The sequence below is a fragment of the Barbatula barbatula genome (genome assembly GCF_947034865.1).
Source record: "Barbatula barbatula genome assembly, chromosome: 22".
NCBI lineage: Eukaryota > Metazoa > Chordata > Actinopteri > Cypriniformes > Nemacheilidae > Barbatula > Barbatula barbatula.
Genome location: NC_136785.1, coordinates 3,836,836 through 3,861,436, shown reverse-complemented (window position 1 = coordinate 3,861,436; position 24,601 = coordinate 3,836,836). Strand labels below are relative to the sequence as shown.

The window sequence follows — 24,601 nt, the reverse complement described above, 5'->3', positions numbered from 1 at the left end:
AGGAGAGTTCTTTGCTGAAGGTAATAGGTAGTTAGAGCTTTCGCCTGGTTGGAAAACAACTTGTACCTTCAATCTGCTGAAACAGCGAGCTGTTGAATGTATGAAACGTAAAGAAGCAAATCTTACTATTATTGACATAAGACTCATGAGAACATAAAGTACATCTAGATTTGTCTGTGTGATAGTGCCAGCATCACCAAAAAGGTTTAAATTCGCTTCTCTCCTTGTCAAACCTGTTTGTCAGCCTCTGGCTATTTTACATGGCGAACACCAGCTGTGTCTAAAATTATCTGGGCCAGTGTGATAATGTTGAGTGTTTTGGTGTGATGTAGTAGTTTTAGGTTTGTTGTAAGGACTGTGAATCCTTGAGATTAGGCCTGCAATGACCCGCCACACCCTTTGCTGAAAACTTATTTTGTTTATTTAGTGTTTAAAGTCTCAGCCCTGCAATGCATGCTGGTCCAGAAAGGTACAGAATAACAGGATTATAAAATGTTTCGTGGTTAATTGTGTTTGCTACTCTTAAAGTGATTGGTCATGAGTATTAATGAAGTGGGTGTTAAGTGGTATTTAATCATGCTGACGACAGACTTTTCTCTGATGTCTTTGCCACATCAGTTCCTTTTGCTGTTACATAATTAACTGGAAAAACAACGGAAATTAACATTTGTTATATAAAATGAAAACACAAAAAAAGACGGACAGTGTGTTTGCATGCATCCCCCACCAGGTTTTCGAAAGAAACATTTGAAGGTCATTTCAGACAAACGGCAAAAGGATTATAAACAGACATTCTGATGCTGACGTGTTAAAGCACAAGAGATGGGAAGCTTTCGCAGTTACGAACAGCTGATTCGGTACATTTACCGGAAAGGGCAATCTGGAAATTTGACTGCAATTTAATGAGTTGCACGTGTGAAAGGGGCCACTGGCTTCGGGGAGGAAACATTCAGGCCTGTTGAAGTCAGTACATCTGATTAGATTTCTACTGTTTTCCATTTCATTGTTGATGTGCTTATTACTTCAGGTTGTTATTTGGCCGAATCCTGGATGTCTGGGCTGCTTTGTCATTCATACCTGTCTGGGACACAATGAAGAGCAGACAAGATTGTAGAGATTCATTTGGTCACCGCTGAATAATACAAGTAACAGTTTAGCTCAGCAGAGTTCTGTAAACATCCATGCCTCTGTCAAAATGAACTAATGGTACGTACCGGGGTGCGAACATGTGACATCCCTAAAAAAAGAAACTGTTATTACTCTCAATAGCTTAAATCACAATATATATATATTTAAAAAAATAATATAATGCATTGTTAATATATTACCATATATTAAAGGTCCAGAGTATGAATTGTAGCAGCATCTAGCGGTGAGGTTGCGAATTGCAACTAACAGCTCACTCCACTACTCCTATTCATAGCACTTCGGGGGGTGAAACAGGACTAAGATGTCAACACGTTCTTTCCAGTAATTACGAAATGCGCCCTGTAGAGCAGTTTGTCCATTTAGTGCTACTGTAGAAACAACATGGCGAATTACATTTAAGGGGACCCGAGGTGTATGTAGATAGAAATAGCTCCTTCTAAGGTAATAACAACTCTTCATTATGTAAGGTCTTTATACACCTCTGAAGACATAGTTATGTGTATTTTATTTCATTTCGGTCAAAACGGCCTCCCAAAAATTACACATTGGATCTTCAAATAATACATAAGGAATTTCAGCTTTTAATTTATAAAAAATATGAGCCTTTGATTCATATATTGCCTATATTTTCATTATATTCACATTTTCATAATGGTATGTCCTGTTAATGAGGTCATATGGAAACATTTACATAAGGTAAATTTGCAAAAAATACTAATATTCAAACCTGCATTATTCAATATTGTCATAGAACACAAGTCTGACAGACTTCTGAAAGAAACGAAAGACTAACCTTGAGCAATACAATTTTGTCTCTTGGAAGTCTTAATGGCATTTGGTGGTGTTTCAAATAGACGTGTGCGTGCGCTCGCGTGTTTACCCAAAATCTTTCCGCTTGCTTTAACTTGCTTAGAATTAGATTGTGGATCTTTTGACCTTAGCACTGCATGTGGGACACAAACACATGTCCGTGCTTACAAATAAAAGCACGAAATGTGAGAGAAATCCACCTGGTCTGCGACTGGAGAGCTTTGGAAAAGTTAGAAAACAGATAAAGCTCAAGATAATAACACCACAACCCCTTGTGAAAACATGAGTGTTTTAGTTAAATCATAAACTTAAATTTGCGTTGATAATTAATTCCTGTTGGACAGGTTTGATCACTACAACTCACTTGCTGAATTTGTATGCACTGAGTGCCATGTGAGGACACAGAGTGCTCGATGTCAGAACAGTCTGTCTCGCAGAGAGGACTCGATGAGTTTTTAAAAGAGACATTGGGTATAGAGAGATGTATGGCTTAATATATTAACAGTGGCATTTACTTTATAAAAGTGAAATTAAAAAACAGTGTTTGAATTTTTTTTTCGTCAAAATCAGTAACATCAAATGGTTGCAACCTAAACCCGTTCTCTTAACACTAGAGTGAAGCACACACCTCTTCCATTTATGACAGTAAAATATAAGATAACAAACATATCAGATATATAAATACAAAGGGACAGTAGGTGGCAGTATGTCCTCGTGACACAGACCAGCCTACCTGCCATAAAAGAAGAATGCGTTCAGTAAGCATCTGTTCAAGGTAAACATGCATTACATCATAGCTTTAAACTACCGTCTTTATGACAGTTATTTTAGACATCATCATCCACCATTATCGTATACTTTATACGTTATGAGAATATACTGATAAACACAATCATAAGATGCTTTTGGTTTGGTTATTTATACTGTATTAGACCTCACGTGAATATGAGCTGCCTGTACTTGCAACCTCATCGAAAAAGAACATGGCGGCCTCCTTAGGTTAAAATTAGTATTACATTTTGTTTTTATTAAGAAATGAAAATATTTGATGTGTTTATAACGACAAATCCATTTACAGCGTAATAAGCCATACATCCTTCTATACCCTGTTTCCTTTAAGAGCAGGCCTACAGACGACGCGTGCAGAACGGTGCTTGTCGGTTCCTCTCTGTCATTTCCTTGAAACAGCAGTTAATGTTTGACCATCATCTGGCAGTAGAAGTGGGCAGCAGCTGTGTCTGCTCTTATCACATAAAAACACGAATGCTTGTGTCGTATGTTTGCGCAGATACTGATGGTGTGGCCGGTGTCATGCATCAGCAGCTGTAGTTTAAAAAAATATTATATTAGAGATGTTTTCTTTTTGAAACATTCAGTTCATAAAATGTCAAGGGCAGTAAATATTGTGAGTGTTTGGGCAATTATTTAAGATAATATAATAACATTTTCAGACCATAGAATGCAAATATGAAAAATGTTATCGAAATGTCTGGGTTTTTTGGTGTGGGGGGGTTACTTTGTCAATGGATTCTTAGACTTTGAAGTTGAGTTCGCTCAAGCATAAGGTACACATCCGGCGTGCGATACTGCATGGACGTTAAGAAGTTTAAAGATCGGTTAACATGCTCTTTCATGCATTCTGACTTCTTTACACTGTTGAACATGCTGGCTTCTCATACTTAATACGGTCGACTTGTTAAAAATCGAATTGGACTGTTACTTTTATTTGGAAATTCTCCCGGAAAAGCAATCCCCCGGCAAGGCGAAAGAAATAGCCCGCCCAAGTGTCAACCGAAGAGCGAAAGGAAGACCCAAGATTGGCTGCGCTGTGGGCCTGCAGATGTAGCTTTACTCTTACGATATTGAGCGAAGCTGAGGTGTGTCTGTTTGTTCACGGCATTTCAGTGATGGATGTTATATAAACAGTGGATATCACACTGGATTTGAAGATCATTTGAAACTGATAGAAACCGCGTGCTAAAAGATGACGGACATAAACTGCACGCGGTAAGTCAAACTAAGTTATATGTCTGTGTTTTGTTGGCAGTCAGCGCGTACGTGCTGCATAATGTAAAAAACACTGAGGGATTATTTTAAGAAATAACTTTCTGCCTGTTACCACAAAAACAACAAGAATTGTAATACTGGAATGCAGAAAGACAGTTGTATTACTTAACGCAGCTGGTAAGGAAAAGGTCAATTAAATCTTGCAGCAAGCAGATTTTAGTGTACAGCAATTCTATAAAAGTTATATCAGTTAGAAAACACAGTTAAATGAGTATGTTTTAAAAATGACCCAGAAGCAAACCAAATAATGTGTTAACATAGCTCTGGCCTATTGTTTTACACATTTGCTTATAGTTTAAATAGGCTTAGACGTTGCATTAACCAGTATGCTGTTATTGTTTTGATGTCCTCCCCAGCCTTCCCATGCCCCCATTGGTCCGGCACAGCGCTTCCACGTCCCTGCTGTTTCGCCCAGCGCTTCCACTTTCACCACTGGTCCCGCCCAGCACTTCTATGTACATCCATCCTGGACTACATCCCCAGGATGCTCTCCACCAGACAGTTCCTCCCTCCATCGACTCTGCCCTGGGACCTTCTCCTGGCTGGTCTCTAGGTCCTCCTGGTCACCCTGCTCTGGACCCTTCCCTGCCTTATTCCTCCACCTTCATCTCCACAGCCCTATGTACTACCCCCTGCCACCTTCCCTTTGTCTACCCCCTTTCTCCTGTTGGCTCATTGAGGGTGGAGGATGCGCCTGCGAGGGGGGGTACTGTAACATCCCCTCTCGTCTGTCAGCCACAATCCCCCACCCCCCGCGCCTTCACCCAGCTTCACCCGTTCTCATTCTCCGGACTTTTAACATTAAGGACTACACTTCCCATAATGCCCTGCACCTGATTACCGCCATGATTGCGCCTCATTTCCAGGACTCTATATATGACATGTCTTTTTGTTGTGTTCTTTATCATTTTGCCTTACACTAGGTCAGGCCGTTTCTACACATAGACGTTACCTGTAGTTTTTTATTTACCTGTGGATGTTACCTGTTTCTTGGATTGTTGCAGCTGTTGGATTATCACCTGTCGTCTGTTGATCTGTTTCACTTTACATAAAACCCCAGTCAACTTCAGCTCATCGTGTGGCATTGTTCCTCTGCCTGTTATTGTTAGACAGTGTTAGCTGAGTTAAAAAATGTTTTATATGATGTTGCTTTAAATGTGTTTGCCACTGTGTTTCATATTACAACATCTGGACGAATCTATTGGCCCATTCCATGAAATAAAAGCTATTAAGCCGATGAAATAACCAGAAGAATTGTACCTCAAATTAAGAATGTGACATAAAGCACCTGCTGTTCGGCAGAGTCCGAAAAAATAGTGTAGAGGAGTCCTGTCCAAAGATTGATCTGTTTTTCTGAGTCATGACTCTCAAAAGCACGTGGCTAGACAGCTGCACCACTAAGTGTGTACAATACTTCTAACAAAGTAATCAAAAGTGAAAAGGATAGTAATTAGATGGAACATAATGACTAACTGCTAGCTGCAAAATCAAAAATGGTGAGTAAATGGAAAAACTGTAAACCAACAGGAATTCGAAGATGTAATGAGTTGGTTCAGTGATTCAGGGGAAATATAATTTTCCAAGGGTCCAAGGGTCATTAACAGACATACAAATGCCCGGTTTCACAGACAATGCTAACCCAAAAATTTAAATTCTGTCATCATTTACTCACCCTCTTGTCATTTCAAACCTGTATAACCTTCTTTCATCCGCAGAACACAAAAGAAGATATTTAGAAGAATGTTGTTAAATTGCCGGTCTGTAAGTTATTTTGAGTAAAAATGAAATAAAACCAATTATTGAGCAAGTACATAAAAGACTGTCTCACTACCCTTGCTGGATTCACCACGGAAAGCTTGTAACAATGGTCGGGTCGTCATCTCAGAACGAAGAGGATCCGGCTGGCGGCTGCTGGCCCGCGTGTGCATCTGCTGCGGGTGACAGGGGTAAAATTGTACACAGACATTTTTTCTGGGAAACTTTTAGTATTATTTATTTTGTAATAATACTTATTTTAATAATAATACCGTTTTTACTTTAACTTTTAAATGCCAAGCAGCGATGCGCTGACATCTGGGGATTCATCGTTTGTGAAAACCAAGAAATACTAACTGATGAGAGTTTACAAAGAAAAAGGAATGTGATTGAACTCGTGTGAAAACAAGAATTAATGTTGGCAGACATGGATTTATTTTTCTTCTGAACAGAAAGACAGTAAAAAACAGTAGCGCACTTGTTGTTACAGACGGGTACCGTTTCATCTGTTGATCTTTCTCTCTTTGTTATTTTCATTATTATAAATGTAGCTTAAGCTCTAGTTGCAGGGGATTAGTATTATCTGGGGACCTCGTGGGATTTAGAAATTACCTCCCCACATCTGTATTTCATGTGACACACTCGTACGTGATAAGTGAAGCCTGTGATTTTACTCAAATTTACGGACTTATTTCCCAGACATGATGGCAAGGCTTTGTGTATAGTTCATGTTTATATAGTTGTGTGGTCAACTATATAAACCAATCTTCCGGACTGCTGCTTTAACTGGCCCTCCATTCACTTGCATTGGTTTTGTGTCCATACAATAGAAGTGAAGGGGGTCCAGTGCTTTGTGGTTACCAACTTTCTTCAATCTACAAAAATGGTATATGCATATCAAATAATGTCGGCATTTAGAATGACAGAAGGTTCAGGTACAAACTAATCCATAAATCCAATTGAAATTGAATTATAATATGGTCCCTATATGATTCAGGTCATCCATATCTCCCAGTGTATGTTTTTCTGGTGAAAAGTTGTTATTCTGAAAAGCAATAGTGCCATTCTTCAATAAAACATGCAATTTCGAATATAATTTTGTCGGAGGCAGGAAATGTATAAATAAATAAATTGAGGTAAAGTGTAAAACCTGTGGGATTTAGCAAGTGTTTCAATTGTGTCTGTTTAGGTTCTCTTATGTTCTTTAGTATCTGTCAATAGTCCACAGATGATAAGAGAATGAAAATTTGAAGCCATTAAAGTCAATATACTGTCTGTGGAGGCACATGGTCTTGCAAAATTATTCATAGTTCGTGAATTTAACAAATATCACAGTCACCTCAGGTTGGATGAAATTACCACAGGGAATATTGTGATGACCCCAGCGAAATGCAAAATACTCTCCAGAGCTTGGAAGAAAGAGCATCTGAACCCTGCCGAGACAGAACTATTTGTATTTCCGGCACACACCACAGTGCACAACTCCTTGTCCAGGCCCTGGTGATCTCAAGGTTGGACTACTGCAATGCTCTCCTTGCCGGTCTTCCTGCAAAGGCTATCAAACCCACTCCAACTGGTTCAGAATGCAGCAGCACGCCTCGTCTTCCAACAGCCCAAAAGGGCTCATGTGAATCTCTCTTTTTATTATCTGCTGAAATCTGGTTCTTTGGCTCTCGCCCCAAGCAACCAGATTTGGAAGAACCCGGGCAGATTAAACTCTGGAAGAACAGTTGATACCAGTGAGGAATAAAGATCAAACAAAGAGAGTGGAAAAGACATGACATGAAGGGGAAGTTATACTGCTGTGGGATGCTTTTCTCGATGGAATCCTAAAACATTTGTTCAATGTTAAATTAATTCATAGTGTTTGATTTAAAATGTTGATCTTATTGTTGTTATATTTATTTAGAACAGACACTGAATTTCTACAATCCTAAAATAGGAGCAGGCATCCAATACATATATTTTAGTGCTACTTGTTTCCAGCATTGTGTTTTAAGATGATAGTCACAAGATGGCGCTACATGTCTTTAAGAGAATGACATCAAGGCCTAATCCTAATCCAGCCTAAATTCACTATCATCTTTTTTTAATCGAAGTGTTAGATTCCGTTTTAAATGTTTTAATTAACCTGAGAACGGGTTGGGTTGTGACCTGTTCTCTGAATATTACTTTAATTTGTAGATTTGATTTGATAGGGTTATTGCACCCTCTTCAGTCAAGATAATGTTAGGTCATGCATGAGGAATCAGCAACTCAAACCTCTTATAAGATCGAGATTATTAATGCAACAGGAAATGAAGTGCTTTGTGGGTCCAACACGCATGTTTAAATCAACACATACATGGAATAAAAGCAGTCATGGTTAGTTAATTAATATGTAATTGATACCTGGTGATACAAGTACGTCTACAACATTGTGTTTGCTTGCAAAGTTACGGTTCTGTTTATTACAGCCATTTAATATCAATACATTAAACTATATCAGCTTTCAGACAAAAGCGTCAATCAGTAACACTGACTACATTAAAGAATTGTGTAAACCGGTCACTAATGTCTGTTGATCTGTCACTTTAAAACATTCTATTGGCTGGCAGACAGTCACAGGGCCACTCATTTTAATATACAATCCATAGTTCATGAACACTTGAATTTCTCTTTGAAGCTATACAAATAAAACAAAGCTTTTTGTCTGGGAAACCACCACCTCCAAAAATGACAGATTCTAGATACAGTATCTTTATAAAAAAACTAGAACATGATTCTTCAACTTGAATTGAATAATGACTGAATTATGAAAGGTCTCAAACAGAATGGAGCTTGTTTGGAAATCACAGACAGTCCCTTTCGGAGCATCATCACAACAGCTGGATGTTTATTGGAAATCAGAGACATTTCAGGTTAAAGGTACAACAACACAAAGAGACAGGTAGGAAATGTGATTTGGGTTTTATGAGGTAAATGCTGCTATAATATATTAGATTTATATATAGATATTTCTTGTTTACTCTCATAAACGACTATGAATTCTTAGAAAAATAAACATTTATCTTTGTTTTATGAATCTTTGAATATACAAAATCAGTTGATACATAGACATTGTTTGGGGTGCACGATTCACTCGTGTTTTCTAAAGCACTATTTGTGACATAACTGTTTAGATAATTTCTAAAGCGCATATATCTAGAGAGAGCTGCGGAGAGGTAAATGGTAAAAAGCTGTGCAAATAAAGGGCAGAGAAAATCAAGATCCACAGGTATGTGTTGCATTTTATTGTGGAGTTAACTGAACGGTAATACTCTAAATGTCTAACCGCTGTAAGGCCTGAGTGTGATGTATAAACACTCAGCACTAGAACCAGGTATTAAATCCTCAAGGGGAAAACAGGGGTTCCCAGCCATTTTTTGTCTTCTAAAGCTCATCCTTGTTTATAAAATAGATCCTGTTCTGATGGGTTAAGCACATCTAAGACGTTTTTACCAAGATTTCATTCGTGTCGGTACACAGCATGCTGACCATCATTTTGGTCGCATAAAGCAGAGATGTTCAGTACCTACTTTCATGCCAGAGGCTTAATAATTTTACCTAAAGACATTTTAATAGCTAAACATTTGTGTCCTTTTTTAATAATCAAAGGAAAATGCTCTATTTTAGTTTTTAGTGTTCTGACATTCTGAAGTTTTCAAGGTGCACTTTGTAATTTTATGGTGTATTTTTTGCCGCCACATAATTGTGAATGGAGTGTTCAACTTTAAAGGAGTAATTCGCTACAAAATAAAAAAACTACTCCTTTAAAGGGATAGTTCACCTTAAAAATGAAAATAGTGTCATTAGTTAAACGTCCTCTTGTCATCTAAAACCTGCAGAACACAAAAGAAGTGTTGGTTTTAAGTCCATACAATAGAAGTCAATGGAGACCAATGTTTTTTTGTAACCAACGTTTTTTTAAATATCTTCTTTTGTGTTTTGTAGAAGAGGGAAAATCAGACGAGTAAATGGTGACAACATTGTCATTTTGAAGTTGAACTGTTGATTTTTTAAGTGACATTTTTGTCATTTCATAACCTCCTGTAGTTCCATTTTTCACCCATAGGGTTCAATAAAAACCTGGTTGGGAAGCCCTGCTGTAGGAAAATGAACATATTCTTTGTAAATTCCGTTGATAACCTCAAGCAATCGATAATCAATACATATTTCAATTCACAAGCTACAGATTGATTCGAAATAGATGTTACGGTCCCAAAAACAATTTATAATCACTTATAACAGAATATATCTCATAATGTAAACCTTTTAACAGCATGCAAGAGTTTGTGGCAGTGAAGGCATTATACGGAAAAGTCAAGACGGGTTAGAAAGGCCGTGATTGGTCTTATGATTCATCACGTGACAATGATACAGGTTGGCATACCTGTGGAGCTGCGATTTTTTAAGTAACCTGGTTCAAAACTGAGGGGTAAATACAGCTGGCTGTTCACCACATATACAAACACTCACACGGACAGACACGGGTCTTAGAATGCTTATAGTCAATAACTACATGTGCAGATAAGAACAAGCTTGTCTGGAAGAGAACAAAACTCTACTCTCCTCACACACTCTTGTTTACACCGTCTGACCAGTTTACATCATTTCTTTATTTCTTCATCCTGCTGAGAAGACCAGTAAATGTCTGATGCCTACATGCTCTGGTCAGTTTCATGACCGCAAGACTGCTTAACCAAAGAAACAGATCAGCTAAACCAGCTAAAACGTTTCAATAGCGTAACTGACATAAACGCATTGTTTAGTCTAAACAGAAATAACCATACAACCAGCAAGAACATGCAAATGCACTAGCTTAACAAAAAAACTGAACATGCTGGACTTTTCCGGTAATCAGCAGTTCTAGAAATTCCAGCTGGTCTTTTCAGCAAGGATGCATTCGGTCCCCCCGCCCCAAAAGCCTCTATACCCTCCTGTTTCTCCCCTTCCCATCCTTCCATCCATCTTACTGCTGTTCATCTCCAAGCATATCAAACAGGGCCTGCAGCAGCCGGTCATCTCTGTGCCTGTATGGCTGGGCTCTGTAGAAACGGTCGCTGTAGTCACTAAACAAGCCGCTGTCAGAACCCCTGTACCGGTTCAGCTGATCCAGGGCCTGGTACAGCTTCTGCGGAGGGATCCTTTCGTGTTGGACGACCTTGGGAGAAGCAGCCAGCCTGTGAGGAGGAATCGCAGGGCTCTGCTTGTTAAAGGCCGACTGGAGGAGGCGAAGGAGCGCCAGATTGGCATTGGAGAGGCCAGTGCCCTCGGATGGATTTTCTGCGGGAAGGTTAGGGGAAGGGATTGGAGGAAAGTAGTCTGACGCCAATGGATTTTGATTTTCAGGTTTTTGGGCTGGAGTGGGAACCTCCTGCAGAGAAAAAAGGTATATGAAATTGAACCGATGAGACAGTGCTATAACATGACCTTTCATATAAAGGTCTAGGGGTGTACCTATGTGCTTCGATGTAATTATAATTTTTTACTACCATAAAAGAAGTGAGAGGCTGCAAGGGTTTCCCAAATAAAAGGTTGTGTTTACATAATAATATAATGTACAGTATATCCGTGCATATTTATTTTGTATTTATAAACACATACATGTATATATTTAGGAAATATTTGCGCTTATATAATATGTATATATCATTTAAATTATAATACATTTATTCAATTTCATATTTTTCCTAAACATAAACAGTACATGTTTATTTGTGTGTTAATAAATACACAATAAATATGCACATTACACAGACATATATTATGTAAACACAAACGTTTATTCTGGATGCAATCGTTTAACAGCCCTTGGCTTCATGGAATTTAACAGTTTATATTGCCTAAATGCATCTGTATCCTCATTCTGACCTTTATTATGTCTTCCATGGGCTCCACTCCCCTGCGATCATTCTGCACAGCGTTGTATGGCGTGTACACTCTTGTCTTCTTCATGTGTTCTGGCTTCTCAGATGTGCCGTGCAATATCAACTTCCAGCTGAGAATCTGACCTTCATTCTCCAGCCGGCCTGACTGTAGATGGCGGAGAAATTGTGATTTGATAACCAGGTCATCTGTGTATATTTATTTATTTACAGAGCTCTCTGAATGCTTGTATTTACCATATCTGTGATCTTCAGGGTCCAAGTGCCGGTGGGATTCTCTCCCCAGGTGTGCACGGACATGAATGCCCAGTTTCGGAATCCGTTGGATGATGTGTCCCGCTCTCGCTCTGCTAACAGGACTGTGGTGGTGCCTAATGGAACAAACACGACAATGTTAATGTTGTTTTCTTACATACGTTTGTGTTTATATGTGTGTGTGTGTATATGTGTTACCTGATGGAGATGTGAGCGTGATGTGAAGGTCTCCTCTCCGTGTGTACTCGATGCTGACCTCTACCTGCACGTGTTCCAGAGACGCGATGGAGTTTGCCTGTCCTGCGCAGGCCTTGGTGGGAATCTCGATGGAAATTTCCCCTGCAGCCTTTAATGGTCTGTAAATCATAAACATGTTAACGGTGAGGTTTGTAAACACATGTATGCACATTTACATGCAAATATAGTTATCTTGTAGCTCAACTGGTAGAGCGTAACATAAGTAATGGCTCGGGTCGTTCACAGGCTCAGTTTTATTATGAAATAAATAATTCAAATAGTTAAATGATGCATGGTCACATAACAATATACTGAGATGAGATTTGATATTTGCATAAGTCAAGCATATTGCATTGTGTAAAACGAAGGCAAAGTTATACATTTAATGCCATTAAAAGGGACAGTTTGCCCCAAAAAATATCTGCATTATTTATTCACACTCATATCATTTATAACCTATGATTCTTTCTTCTATGGAACACAAAAGAAGATATTTTTAGAAATGTCTCAGTGTTTTGTGTCCGTCAATGAAAGTCAATGTTGTTTGATCTTCAAAATATATTATTTTGTATTCTTCAGAAGAACGTCATACAGGTTTGGAATGACATGAAAGCGAGTAAATGATGAAAGAACTTGACTATTCCTTTAATTTGTTTAAAAATTTCGAACAAATGTAAATAACAGATCAGTCTGTAAAAAAGCTATGAGCTGTTTTATCATGACAGCATACTTTGGACCTTATTCTGCACCCTGTGCCGATATGCAGGAGGACTATGTAGTTTAATCCCTGAAGATTACATTGGAAAGCAAAACCACTGCCTCAAACAAGAGCCACCGTGTTAATGTACTTCAAATGCTTAAAAAGACGAACAGATTCAGCTTTCATCATATGATGTGTCCCTCCTCCCCATCCGTCTGTCTCTCTCTCACCAGGGATTAGCACTTTAGATAAGATATAATAAATGCTGTACCACGGCTGCTTTTGCTATGGGTGGTAGTGTGTGTTCAATAGATGACGAATGTGACATTTGCAGTATGACATCCGGCTATCTGAAAAATCTGTTTCAGGGAAATTACACATCTGTCCAGGTGCTCGGGTCAGGAAAGCTGTGTTTGCGCACGAAAGCCACGCAATCTCTAGACTCTATGACGCAAATGTGATGGAAAACACACGCAGGGGCTTTGCAGTTGGAAATGGATGTCAGTTCATTTAGACATTGCTAAAATAAACCATCCAATTAAATCCTTCCGTTTCATCTACAAAAGCAATGGGGCATAAATGCACACTCAAGCCCGAATTAACGTGGCTAATAATAAATCTCCATAGCTGTGGCAGGAGATGAGAGGGGTTTTGTCGTCCATGTGTGAGCTGATATAGCATCAGATTATTTTAGCTACATAAACACGAGCCAGTTTTACCTCGGCTGGAACGTCTCATCCCTGACGATGCACTGCTTTTTATCCGCAACGTGCTTCCAGACTTTGGGATCGGCCAGGTCCACCAGGGTTTTGGCGTTTAGTAGACCGAAGCCGAAACGACTGTTGACCATCAATCCGGCTCCGTTTCTTTTCCAGCCCGGGTTGTTGGCCAGTGGGTCGAACTCAGAGGTCCAAACCACCAAGTGCTGAAGGTCTCGCCAGGTCAGATCAGGGCTGGATTGAGCAAGGCAGAACATTTATTGGGAGTATTTATTACGTATAAACAAAAACAACTTCGAAAATGTGGAAGAAACTAATGCAATACATGCAACTGATGAAATGCATAAAGATGACATACTTTTGCTCTAAAGCCAAAGCGAATATCCCAGCAGCCAGTGGGGCGGATGCTGATGTGCCAGTGTGCGTCTCTGTGCATTCGTTGTGCAAATCCGCACTAGTCTGCAGAATTTGTGTTACAAAATTTATTAAACAAGACAAAAACAGACATAACGGAAAAACTGTCTAATTTGATTTCTAAATGCACTGTAAGAATCTATCAAGGAATTATCCATAAAAATAAAATTCTTAAATCATAAGGGCGAGTATAATGAATCAAGGTTAAGAGACGCACTATTCTCTGGTCGGTGTAGTCTCCGCTGCTGTATGCCGTGGCTAGCGTAGAGGAGCATTTTTCAGCGTACCACGGGGAGAGACCCTGCTGGGAGGCACTGCTGATAGAGATGGTGTAGATGCTGTCTGTGTATCCGTCACAATCACAGTTGTCGCCCTGACGCCCACCATTACCAGACGCCCACACGAAAATAGACCCTTTCCCGCCACGCCCCTAGAGTAGAAGCAATTATTAATTTAGAGATGATAATGGGTTTGTGTTAATGGGTACATCACCACACTAAGCACAATGCATTAGCTTCAGTTTCTGTCCAGATTTTACTCCCTGCTGAAACAAACCCTATCTTTAAACCTAAAAAATTATAAAATAATACTAATAAGTACATTTGATGTAATGGTGACTTTAGATACGAAAATAAATGATTTTATTGACACTACGTTTTCTTATTTTTGCAAAAAATATAAATAAATACTTTTTAAATCTTCGATGCGCTTTTTGGTACCACATTTCTTACCATCTGAATGCCGTACTCAAATGCTTTCTGTGCCAGGCGACCGGGTCCTTCTACGGTCTTCCCGTCATCATTAGGTCCCCAGCTGGCGCTGTAGATGTCGACGTGGTCAGGGTTAAAGCCTATAGAACTGGCTTCAATGGCATCTGTCACGATTCCATCCAGCATTCGGATCCCTACAGATGAGAACCAAAGAGGCTTAATGCAAAGTGAGAAACATTGAAAACCATAATGGAGAGCTTAAGACATTCTTCAATGAGATCACAGACAACCCTTTCTGCCTCACCACTGCTACATTGAACCAACTTGATGTTATCTTAAACACACACTACACAACACAAAGAGAACAAACACACACCTCCCACTTTCGAATTGTAGGCCACACCGACGCCACATTTGTTGTTGTCCGCTTGCATGGCGATTTCGCCAGCGCATCTAGTGCCATGTCTGAAAAAGAGGACATTTCAACATCTTTTCAAATCTTTAATGAAAATGAAATATACTGTATACTGTATATAAACAAGTTAGACACTGAAATTGAATGCATAGGGTTGGGGGTTTGTTAAATCTAGTGATATTTGTAACTGTTGGATAGCATTACAGCTTTTGCAGGGAGTAATTTGCAAAAAAGTATTATTGTGCTTGATCTTTAAAATGGTTAATAAGCCAGTATGAGCCTCTATAATAACCATCTTCTGATGCATTCTACGTTTCACAGGCAATTATAGCAAAGCACATTGTATGCGGTTGGATCAAGAATATAATGATATGGGCGGGTAAGAGGATGAGCGAGCTTGCATCTGTCTATTCAAGTATGTGTGTGTGTGTGTGTGTGTGTGTGTGTGTGCATAATTATGAGCATTTGTTTGTGTGTGTACATATCCATTATAGCTTGCACAGTATGATCCATAGCCCGAGAGGATGACGGAAATAGAGAAGAATCACAGAAAGAGAGTGTTTGATTTCATGTTTAAATAACCCACACATTTTAAGATATTTCTTCATTTTTATTTGAAAGGAATAAGAATCTAAACATTATTCCCTTTGCCTACTGTATATTTCCCAAACCCATGCAATTGAATGTGAATTTAGACTTGAAAAAGAACAAAGAGCACCATACAACTTGTGTTATATTCCACTTTTATCACACTTGTATGTTGCATTTCATTGATTTCAATAATAGGAAGTCAAAAGTGCCCCAGAACTGTTTGCTTTCTTACATTCTTCAGAATATCTTATTTTGTGTTCAACAGATCAAATTCATGTATGAAGGATTTTTTTCTACTATGGTGGTCAATGGTGTCCAAGAACTGTTTGGTTACAAGCATTGTTCCAAATATCTTTCTCTGTGTTCATCATAACAAATACATTTATACTGATTTGGAACAAAGGGTGAGTAAAATGAAGACAGAATTTTGATATTGGGTGAACCGTTCCTTAAATGATGATTTTGCTCCGTTTCTTTAATTTTGGCCCATGTGGATTCTGATCCTCTTACACCGAGCAGGTGTTTTTAGATCAGTTTTTAGATGACACTTATCATATCTTCTTATAAAGCAGCCGAATGACAGTGGAAAACACTGCTGGTCCGGTCTGATTCTGCCTAGAAGGATTGAGTATGATGTTAAATAAATCTCCAAATCTCTTTAAAGAGGTCAAAAAGGACAGCAGTTTGTAACATTGTCCGGCAAGTAATCACTGTCCTTACCCCTGATGTTGTGATTATCATAATCTAAAGGCTGCAAAAAATGCGACTCGGCGGCTCTAACCCCACGATCCCCTGAGGTTTTTTGTTCCTTCATCTAGAGATTATGAGTTATAAGATTAATTCACTCACTTATTTTCATTGGTGGAGTCGTATCTTGGGAACGGGTCAGGATCGTTGTCGTTGAAATCGTAGCTGGCAGCAGGATCCTACAGAAGATCGAATAAGAGAGTTTGTTCAATGCAAAGTGACATCATTGCATATTGCACACCATACTTTTTCGAAACAGAAGTACATACTGTGTAGTATGCACTCTATTGTTATATTCCAAACATGACCTAAATAACTAAATTAGTTTTTCCTCCGAGAAGCAGAATCATTACTGAGAGGATGAGCTCCATCTGTGTTATTGCACAATCTCTTTGCTTCTGTGTGTGTGTGTGTCTGTACAAACCGTGCTGAGCTGTGTTTGTGACACAAGCCAGCATCACATACATACGGGTTTCCACTTGACGTAAAAGACAAAGTGTGCAATGTGTTAAGTCAACATCAGAGCGCCTAACACACTAAATCCATGAATGAAATTATCCTGCGACTTACGCTGCCATGTATGTTACAAAATAAATGCGGTCTTTTTATATAAATGGCATGAAGAAAACCTACCAAGAGCTTTTTGCGGTCATTTATAATCTTGATACTGACGCTACATCGCATAGCTTGGTGTCACCATAGATTATCCTTTAAATTGGGGAAGTAGGGGTAGATGTTGGCATGGCAACAAAAGCAAAAGGTTTTACGAACAGCGGTTGAGTAGGTGTTGCCGTGACGACGCACTTACGTAGTTGGGGTAAATGTCGGTATGGTTCCATTCCAGCCCGTCGTCGAGAACCGTGATGACCACACCTTTACCGGTGATGCCCTTCTTCCAGACCGGGATCACGTGCAGGTCCAGTTTGGGGAGGGAAGGAGACATCCGGGTGTCTTGCTGGACAGATGACGGGAAACAGGAAAGAGAAAGACAGTGAGTGTGGTATTATGAGTATATGTGAGTACCATTCAGCGAATACTCTCAGCCTCTTAATGAACACAAAAGCCTCATTGTATGAAACAACACTGACCCCTTACAACAAAAGCTGTTTGCTTGAAAATGAAGGCAAGCGATGTAATCTCCAGTGCTGACCTTTTCATTTGTGGAGACTATTTTCAGGCCTTTTTATACCAGAAGGGGATGTCTTTTTATTGACGGGTAATTAAATATCAGAGCCAGCGTGTGGGGTTGAGAAATACAGTGTTTCTGAGAGCAGCTACACTGCAGATTGAGAAGTGTGAAACATGTTAGCAAAGGATTTTCATATGATTTGTCTGTGCAAGCATTTTTACTGTATCTCAAGATTACAGCAGTCAAAAGTTATTACAAGCTTAAATCTGTAATGCTTTGGCGTGTTGAAATCAAATTTGATGAGCAGTTGTTGACAGCGCCACCTATTGGTAAAACAACCAACCAACCTAATCATAAAGGGACAGTTCACCCAAAAATTATAATTTTGTCATCATTTATTTATTCATTTCTTCTTGTCATTTTATAACTGTGTGACAAGATATTTTGAAGAATGTTATGCAAACAACGGCGGTACCCATTGACTTGCATTGGTTTTGTGATTAAAATACAATACCGCCATTGTTTTTACCACCGTTTTAGTTACCAACATTCTTCAAAAGATCTTCTGTTTGAAAATTAGGCAATAATTATTAGCTTTTTTGCTGGTCAAACAAGTAAAGATTTAGTGGATATCATTAAACAACTGACCCTAATATCACGTTTTTTTGGATGATCTTTTTCAAATATGTCCAGCACTATATAAAAAAAACAGAACGTCCATGCAGAAGCAGAGAAAAAAGGGAGACAAAGAGGTCTGCGATCTGCTCACGACTTACAGACACTGCAGTAACACCACCATGAGGCATGACTCATAGTTGAGGTCTCGTTTTTAAAAGGAAAGGGGGGGCCAAGAGACCACCCACCACACACGTGTGCCACGTAACACAAGAGCTTTAATACTCAGACCTGACATCACTGAAATAGCACCTTCATAGTGCATAGCACCTCTAATTGAGTCATGTTGTTTTACTGTGTGCCTCAGATATCGGCAGTTGCATTAACCTTCATATTGGGATCATTACCTCTGAAGAAATGTAATCAAACACAGTTATACGTTTCAAAACAATACAAACAACCCCACAAAGCTATATCATTTGAGTCAACTGCTAAATTGAATTATCTGGCAACTCTCTAGCGAAATGTGATCCATCCGTCTTCTCCCATGTAAAAATCTCCACTTTCAACTCCTTAGACGTCATTTAGACTGTTTCACCACTCCCCTTTATTGCATCATCACTCAAGCAAACCCATTAAATTCATTCTGTACCAAAACCGCCTCCGATGCATCCTTGCTTGTATGAAGGCAATCCCAGAATGCATTTCACCAAGCTAAGTGAACAAATTGAGATGGCAGACAAGAACAAAAGATGATTTCAAATATTCAATCCATGCATGGATATACAGCAGGTTTATATATATTCTAAAAGTTATATTTTGGTAAGTCGCATTGCTATCAAAGTCTACAAATTGCAGCGAGGCGGAACCAGACTGCCGAGTTGATTCCGAATCAATGGAGACACTGATAGTAGCTAATGAGCCAAATTTAGTGACATGGAAAAGCTGGAGCAGGATTTTCGTAAGCAATAAGGTTGTGCTCTGATGACCTTAAATAACAACTAAAGACGATTAGATGCAAAGCAAAATGAGTCAAAGCTCTCTGCTGGTTAGAATAAAATGCCAGTCCAAATATGAATCCATCAACTGGAAATGCAAATGGTGATTTTCAATTTGATTAGAGCAACTTATTACACAAACCCTGAGCTGTGATTAGTATTCGAGACAAATGAATCCAACCCATCAGTGACTGCATGAAAGCCCTTTTTCTGGCATTAAAGCTTGGCTTCCATAAGATAAACCCATCAATATATTTTGTTCCAGTAAATTGGTACTAATGTGCGATTGGCTCTTGTGCTGATAGGGATTAGGTTGGCCTGTTTTTACAATCCCGTTTTTTGTTTTCTCTTCCATAAAGTGCAAACTCAGTGGAAATACTGAAACAGTAAAATAGATTTTTACAACACTTAAAAAGAAGATATTGTCGATATTAATTCCACCGTTTGAGGAAATATATATTTTAGCTATATCAGCCAATAAACATTTATCACACAGTCAAACACACACAAAAAAAAATTCATTTCAAATGCATACATCCTTTTAGACAAACCGACCATGAGGTCTTTGGTTAATAAATAATGTACGCTTTTATAAAAAAGCCACAAGTAACTTACTTTGAAGGTTCTACTGAGATCCACCAATCAAAGAAGATGTTGTTACCGTGGTAATGCATCACAGCAAAGACTGCCCCCTCTCATAAAGCACTCCCAAATCATACTATTTTGCAATAAACTCAATATATGATATTGTAAACCACCGATCTATATACGTTTGTTTAACAATACTTCATGGATTGTTTAATGCATCATCAAAAAAGAGATTGTAAAGACAATGAGACTTACCAGGTACCACTGCTGGTTCCACATGGGGTCATCGAATAGTTTGTCCACCGAGCAGTCTTTACATTCTGCCCCCATAGGAGCGCGCTTGGCCCTCCGCTTCTCATACTGCTGTTCGGCCCACGACACCTACAGACCACATCACACGTGCCCATTCAGAAGCTTATTTTAACACAGTGACCACTTTACAAGTTTATTTTAAAATCAAGGTTTATTCTATGCAAATGATTTTGTGTATTGTGTTGGCCAACTTAACTAATACCAGGGTGACATTAAAATACATATTTCTTAACAAAACCCTTCTTTTAAAAAATATATCACATGGAGATTATAAATCAGCAAACATAAATGCAAGAAATAAATGCTGGCATCACTGCATACAAAATTATTCAAATTGATCAGCAGAAGTCTCATACCCTGTCATCCTCTGAAAGACGTTTGGTGATGTGTTCTGCACTTCTTTTCGTCCTGCTAGGGTGATTGTGTCGGTTGAATAAATAATGGTTTTCCAAAGCCCCAATCTTCAGAGAGAGAGAGAGAGAGAGAAAGAGGGAGAGAGAGAAATTACTAAAGAGAAAGAGTCATATTTGGAGCTAAATTAAGCCTGCTCATAATGACGCAGTCTGTCATCTGTCTGGTCTAGTCGGCTCCCATACTTCACAAAAAATGTTTTAACATGATTTATAGCTCTAAAAATGCCCAGGCCAATGGCGTCCCACTTAGAATTATTTTTGTCACATTGATGCAAAACAGATATTTTTGCATGTCAATGGCACAACAGGTGAATTTAGTTGTGCTTTCAGAGACTTTCAGATATATCTGGGGAAAATTTTGATAAAACTCATTTTCTCATTTTCTAAAATACCTCAAAGATTACACTGCTTTTGAAGGAAAACGAGTAACTTAAGACACATTTAGCTATAAAATCTATGACAATAAACATTTGGAATTATAAAACATTTGTAACCTTTTTATTAAAGACATTCAATCATCATTGCCCATCAGAACTTTCTGTTTAATGGCATACAGAGGTTCACCCAAACTACTAAAACGCAATCGAGCATCAGTCCCATTGCTTACACTTACATTTCTATTCTATTTCTTTCGATTCCAGACAAAACGGCGCGGATTTGCCTAGTCGTGCACTGGCAAGCAACAGTGTCACCCATTACAAAACCACACGAATATGTACATCACTACGAAATGTGTATACCATCACATCCAACAGTGAAGCCAAATTGTACAACAGAGCCAGATATGTAGAAACCCATCGCTTTATCTTTCGTAGGGTGAAAACAGTAATTTATAACTCTCTTATAAATCATGTCAGCAAACGTACCTGTCGGACCAGTCTGTAGCCCAGTTCGTCGGCGATGGATCTGGCAGCGTCTACTCCTCCGGGAACCTCCACAGCCCATTCGTTCAGATACTGTCTGTCCACTGCTGAGGACACGAGCGCACAGAGAAGAGCAATAACACTGTACAGCAGCATTGGACGACATCTTTCTTCCATTTCAAATCAGTTACAACCACTTTAAAACGTGTTCACGATCTGGTCTACTAGGACGCGCGAGAATAAAAAATGAACTAAATAAATAAATATATAGAGAAGTATATAAACGCAATGTCAGCCAAGCTCCAAACGACTTCCCTTGGATGAAGATTTAATTCTGATGCGCTGGGAGCGAGTAATTGAACGCGCATGGACAGCCACCAATGAGCCAGTGTAGGGGAGTCGATGTTTACACGTCAAATTACGTACAGCTCTGACGTCAATTTCTACCTGGGGTAGGATGCTGTGGTCCCGGGGGAGCCGGGCGGGGTGAATTGCGCATAGAAGAGGAGGGGAATTTTTGTCTATAAATAGCCAGGTAGTTTTATCAAGACGGAGACGACGAGAATGATCACACTCAGAATAAATGATATGCTGCGCACGCCTCCATTCAAATAAAATTAAATAGATTGTATTATTTTGTAGATGACACCAATCTCGTTAGCCTATGACACTTAATTTTAAAGATACGTTTTACGTTTTAACGAATAAATTGCAAGATATCTGTTCAGGGTCCAATGTTACATTCTTTGCGTCTAGCTCATGCGTAGCTGGCTGCGTCATCAAATTGACGTTTCAGCACCGCATCAGTGGACAGCTCCACTTCAGGAGCTTCTATATATATTTTTTCTTGTTTAACACAAACTGTAGACATTTTTATACAGAAATCTAAAATGTGGTAATACATATAAACAATGGAAAATGTTACTCTTGATATAAACAATAATTTTGAACAATAAACAGACACACTTCAGTTACACTTATGGATTTGGTAGAAGCTTATTCAAAGCCACTTACACTTAAATTTTATTAGTATGTGTATTCTCTGGAAATCAAACCAACAATCTTTGTGCTGCTAACTAAATGCTCCACACTTCTGAGCTACAGGAACACTAAAGATGATAAATCAAACGTCTAGAACTGTTTTATTACAACCTGTTCAAGAGCATAATAAATACATACATTCTGTGAATTGCAAGGAGAATACATTTACATTTACATTTAGTCATTTAGCAGACGCTTTTATCCAAAGCGACTTACAGATGAGGAAACATTGGAAGCAATTATAACAACATAGGCAACAAAATACATAAGTGCATCAAACTAGTCCATTAAAGCCTAGCACAGTATAAAAAGCTAAGAATTGTGAGGTTAGTAAGTGTTTTTTTTTTTTTTTTTGATATCTGAAGCATCAACTGAATATCTGAAGCATCAACTGAGATAACTACACAATGTCATGCATGAATTGTGCATATTGAGAAAAGCGTGAAGAGATGAAGTCGCAAGCCCTCATCCATAAGCACACATACTTGTTTAGTCAACGGCTCAATGGCCGAGACAGGGAGGATGGAATTAATGTGTGTTGTCCATGTGCATCTCGGTCTGCCAACTGCCCATTTCTGGTGAACCATGGCACTAGCAACAACACCAAGCTCAATGTCCCATGATGAAACACAAAAACTATTTAAAATTTGTATGTAAATATATACCCTCTAAATACAATCTTAATATAGCAAACATAGAAGTAATTTATGTAATAATAAATAATAGAAAAGAAGACAATGCAACTTGAAAATTCCCTGAAAATCCATCTGTGCGTCTGTTCTCAGATGGACTTGTGAGCAAACAGTCCATTTGCTGAACCAGCTGCAGTCATTCACGTCCACGTAGCAACAACTGTTTACATTAGAGATGTCATGGCCTACTGAACAAGCTAGACTTTGGACTAGGAAATAGACGCAGAAGAGTAGTAAGGCTCTAATAATCGACTCTTAATGGTCGTTTGCTCATGATCTGGTTTTGTTTCTTTCACCGTAACATAAATTTAGTGGCAGCCAAGTGACTTGTGCAATCCACCTTATATCACTGTGCGACCCCGCAAGTGGGTCGCCCCACACAGTTTGAAAAACTGTGCTAAAACAAAGTTTCCGTGTAAACGGACAGTCAAAACTCATAAATTTCTTTGCATTTTCAGTTGAAAACAGTGTCGTTTAACAGCCTCTCAGTATAGACTATTGACTATTAAACCATCTGTCTTTACTGTATGAACCTTGGCTGCCTGCCACTGAGCAGAGCACAGCCTTTGGAAGTACACAGGGCAAAATATTATTTTCACAGGAACATACAGGGAAATTTAATTATCAAATAGGCAAACATGCATACGCACACTTGCACAAACACTATTGTGCACGCAAACACATCAAATGTGGAAAAACCAGATCGGTCAATGGAGATCAACCCTCTTCTGAGTGCTGCCATCCCATCTAAGCTGCCACTAGAACAGCTGGGAGTCGTCATCAACGTCTAATGGTGTATGCGCAGAGTGGGTTAAAACAGTAGACCTGAGGAGGGGGTTGGGTTAGAGAAGAGGAAATGAACAGGTTTAATGGAACAATGGACTCTGTGAATCATACCAGAGACGTCATGGAGGTAATAAAACTGATGCTGTGAGACAGGGCAGAAAATATCTATCTGTCTGTCTGTCTGTCTGTCTGTCTGTCTGTCTGTCTGTCTGTCTGTCTGTCTGTCTGTCTGTCCGTCCGTCCGTCCGCCCGCCCGCCCGCCCGCCCGCCCGCCCGCCCGCCCGCCCGCCCAAAAAATTGAAAATTGCTAACATTGTTACAAATATCTTTCAATGCGTTTAACAGAGAAAATAAATGTATATAGGTTTGAAACAACCTGAGGGTGAGTAAATGATGAGTGAACTATCCCTGTAAGTATTAGATTTTAGTACGTAACTTTGTCCATTTTTTTAACTACAGACATTCACGATACCACAAATCTGACTGGCAGACATTAAAATAGATGAAAAATCCAATAGTCATATCTAGTGATAAAGATATCAAGGACTCGGTGGGTCAGCATTTTCGACCTATGCCACCTAGCACAAAGACATTTTTGGCACCAATCTTATATCCCTTAAAAATATATTATTTTAAATTATTTATGAATAAATACTATCAGGCACACATGAAATAGTTAACAGAATAGT

The 24,601-nt window shown here is 39.0% G+C and overlaps 1 protein-coding gene and 1 long non-coding RNA gene across 3 annotated transcripts; both read right to left on the bottom strand.

Annotated features, from left to right (window-relative positions):
* Window positions 1–401: 401 nt before the first annotated feature.
* Window positions 402–3,224, bottom strand: LOC306910951. 2 transcript variants are annotated; one of them, XR_013788218.1, is made up of 5 exons: window positions 2,324–3,224; window positions 1,943–2,178; window positions 1,329–1,517; window positions 1,215–1,237; window positions 402–1,081 (listed from the first exon to the last, which is right to left on the bottom strand). It is a non-coding gene; the product is annotated as an uncharacterized lncRNA (long non-coding RNA). The 2 variants fall into 2 exon arrangements; XR_013788219.1 differs by having other exon boundaries at window positions 402–1,077.
* Window positions 3,225–8,206: 4,982 nt separating this feature from the next.
* Window positions 8,207–21,772, bottom strand: pcsk1 (proprotein convertase subtilisin/kexin type 1). Its single transcript, XM_079486054.1, has 14 exons — window positions 21,397–21,772; window positions 20,474–20,578; window positions 20,061–20,186; window positions 17,284–17,430; window positions 16,578–16,654; window positions 15,099–15,187; window positions 14,744–14,916; window positions 14,230–14,442; window positions 13,957–14,057; window positions 13,599–13,832; window positions 12,141–12,298; window positions 11,925–12,058; window positions 11,674–11,835; window positions 8,207–11,176 (listed from the first exon to the last, which is right to left on the bottom strand). The coding sequence occupies exons 1-14, from the start codon at window positions 21,568–21,570 to the stop codon at window positions 10,772–10,774; spliced, it is 2,298 nt and encodes a 765-aa protein (XP_079342180.1). The 5' UTR covers window positions 21,571–21,772; the 3' UTR covers window positions 8,207–10,771.
* Window positions 21,773–24,601: the final 2,829 nt, after the last annotated feature.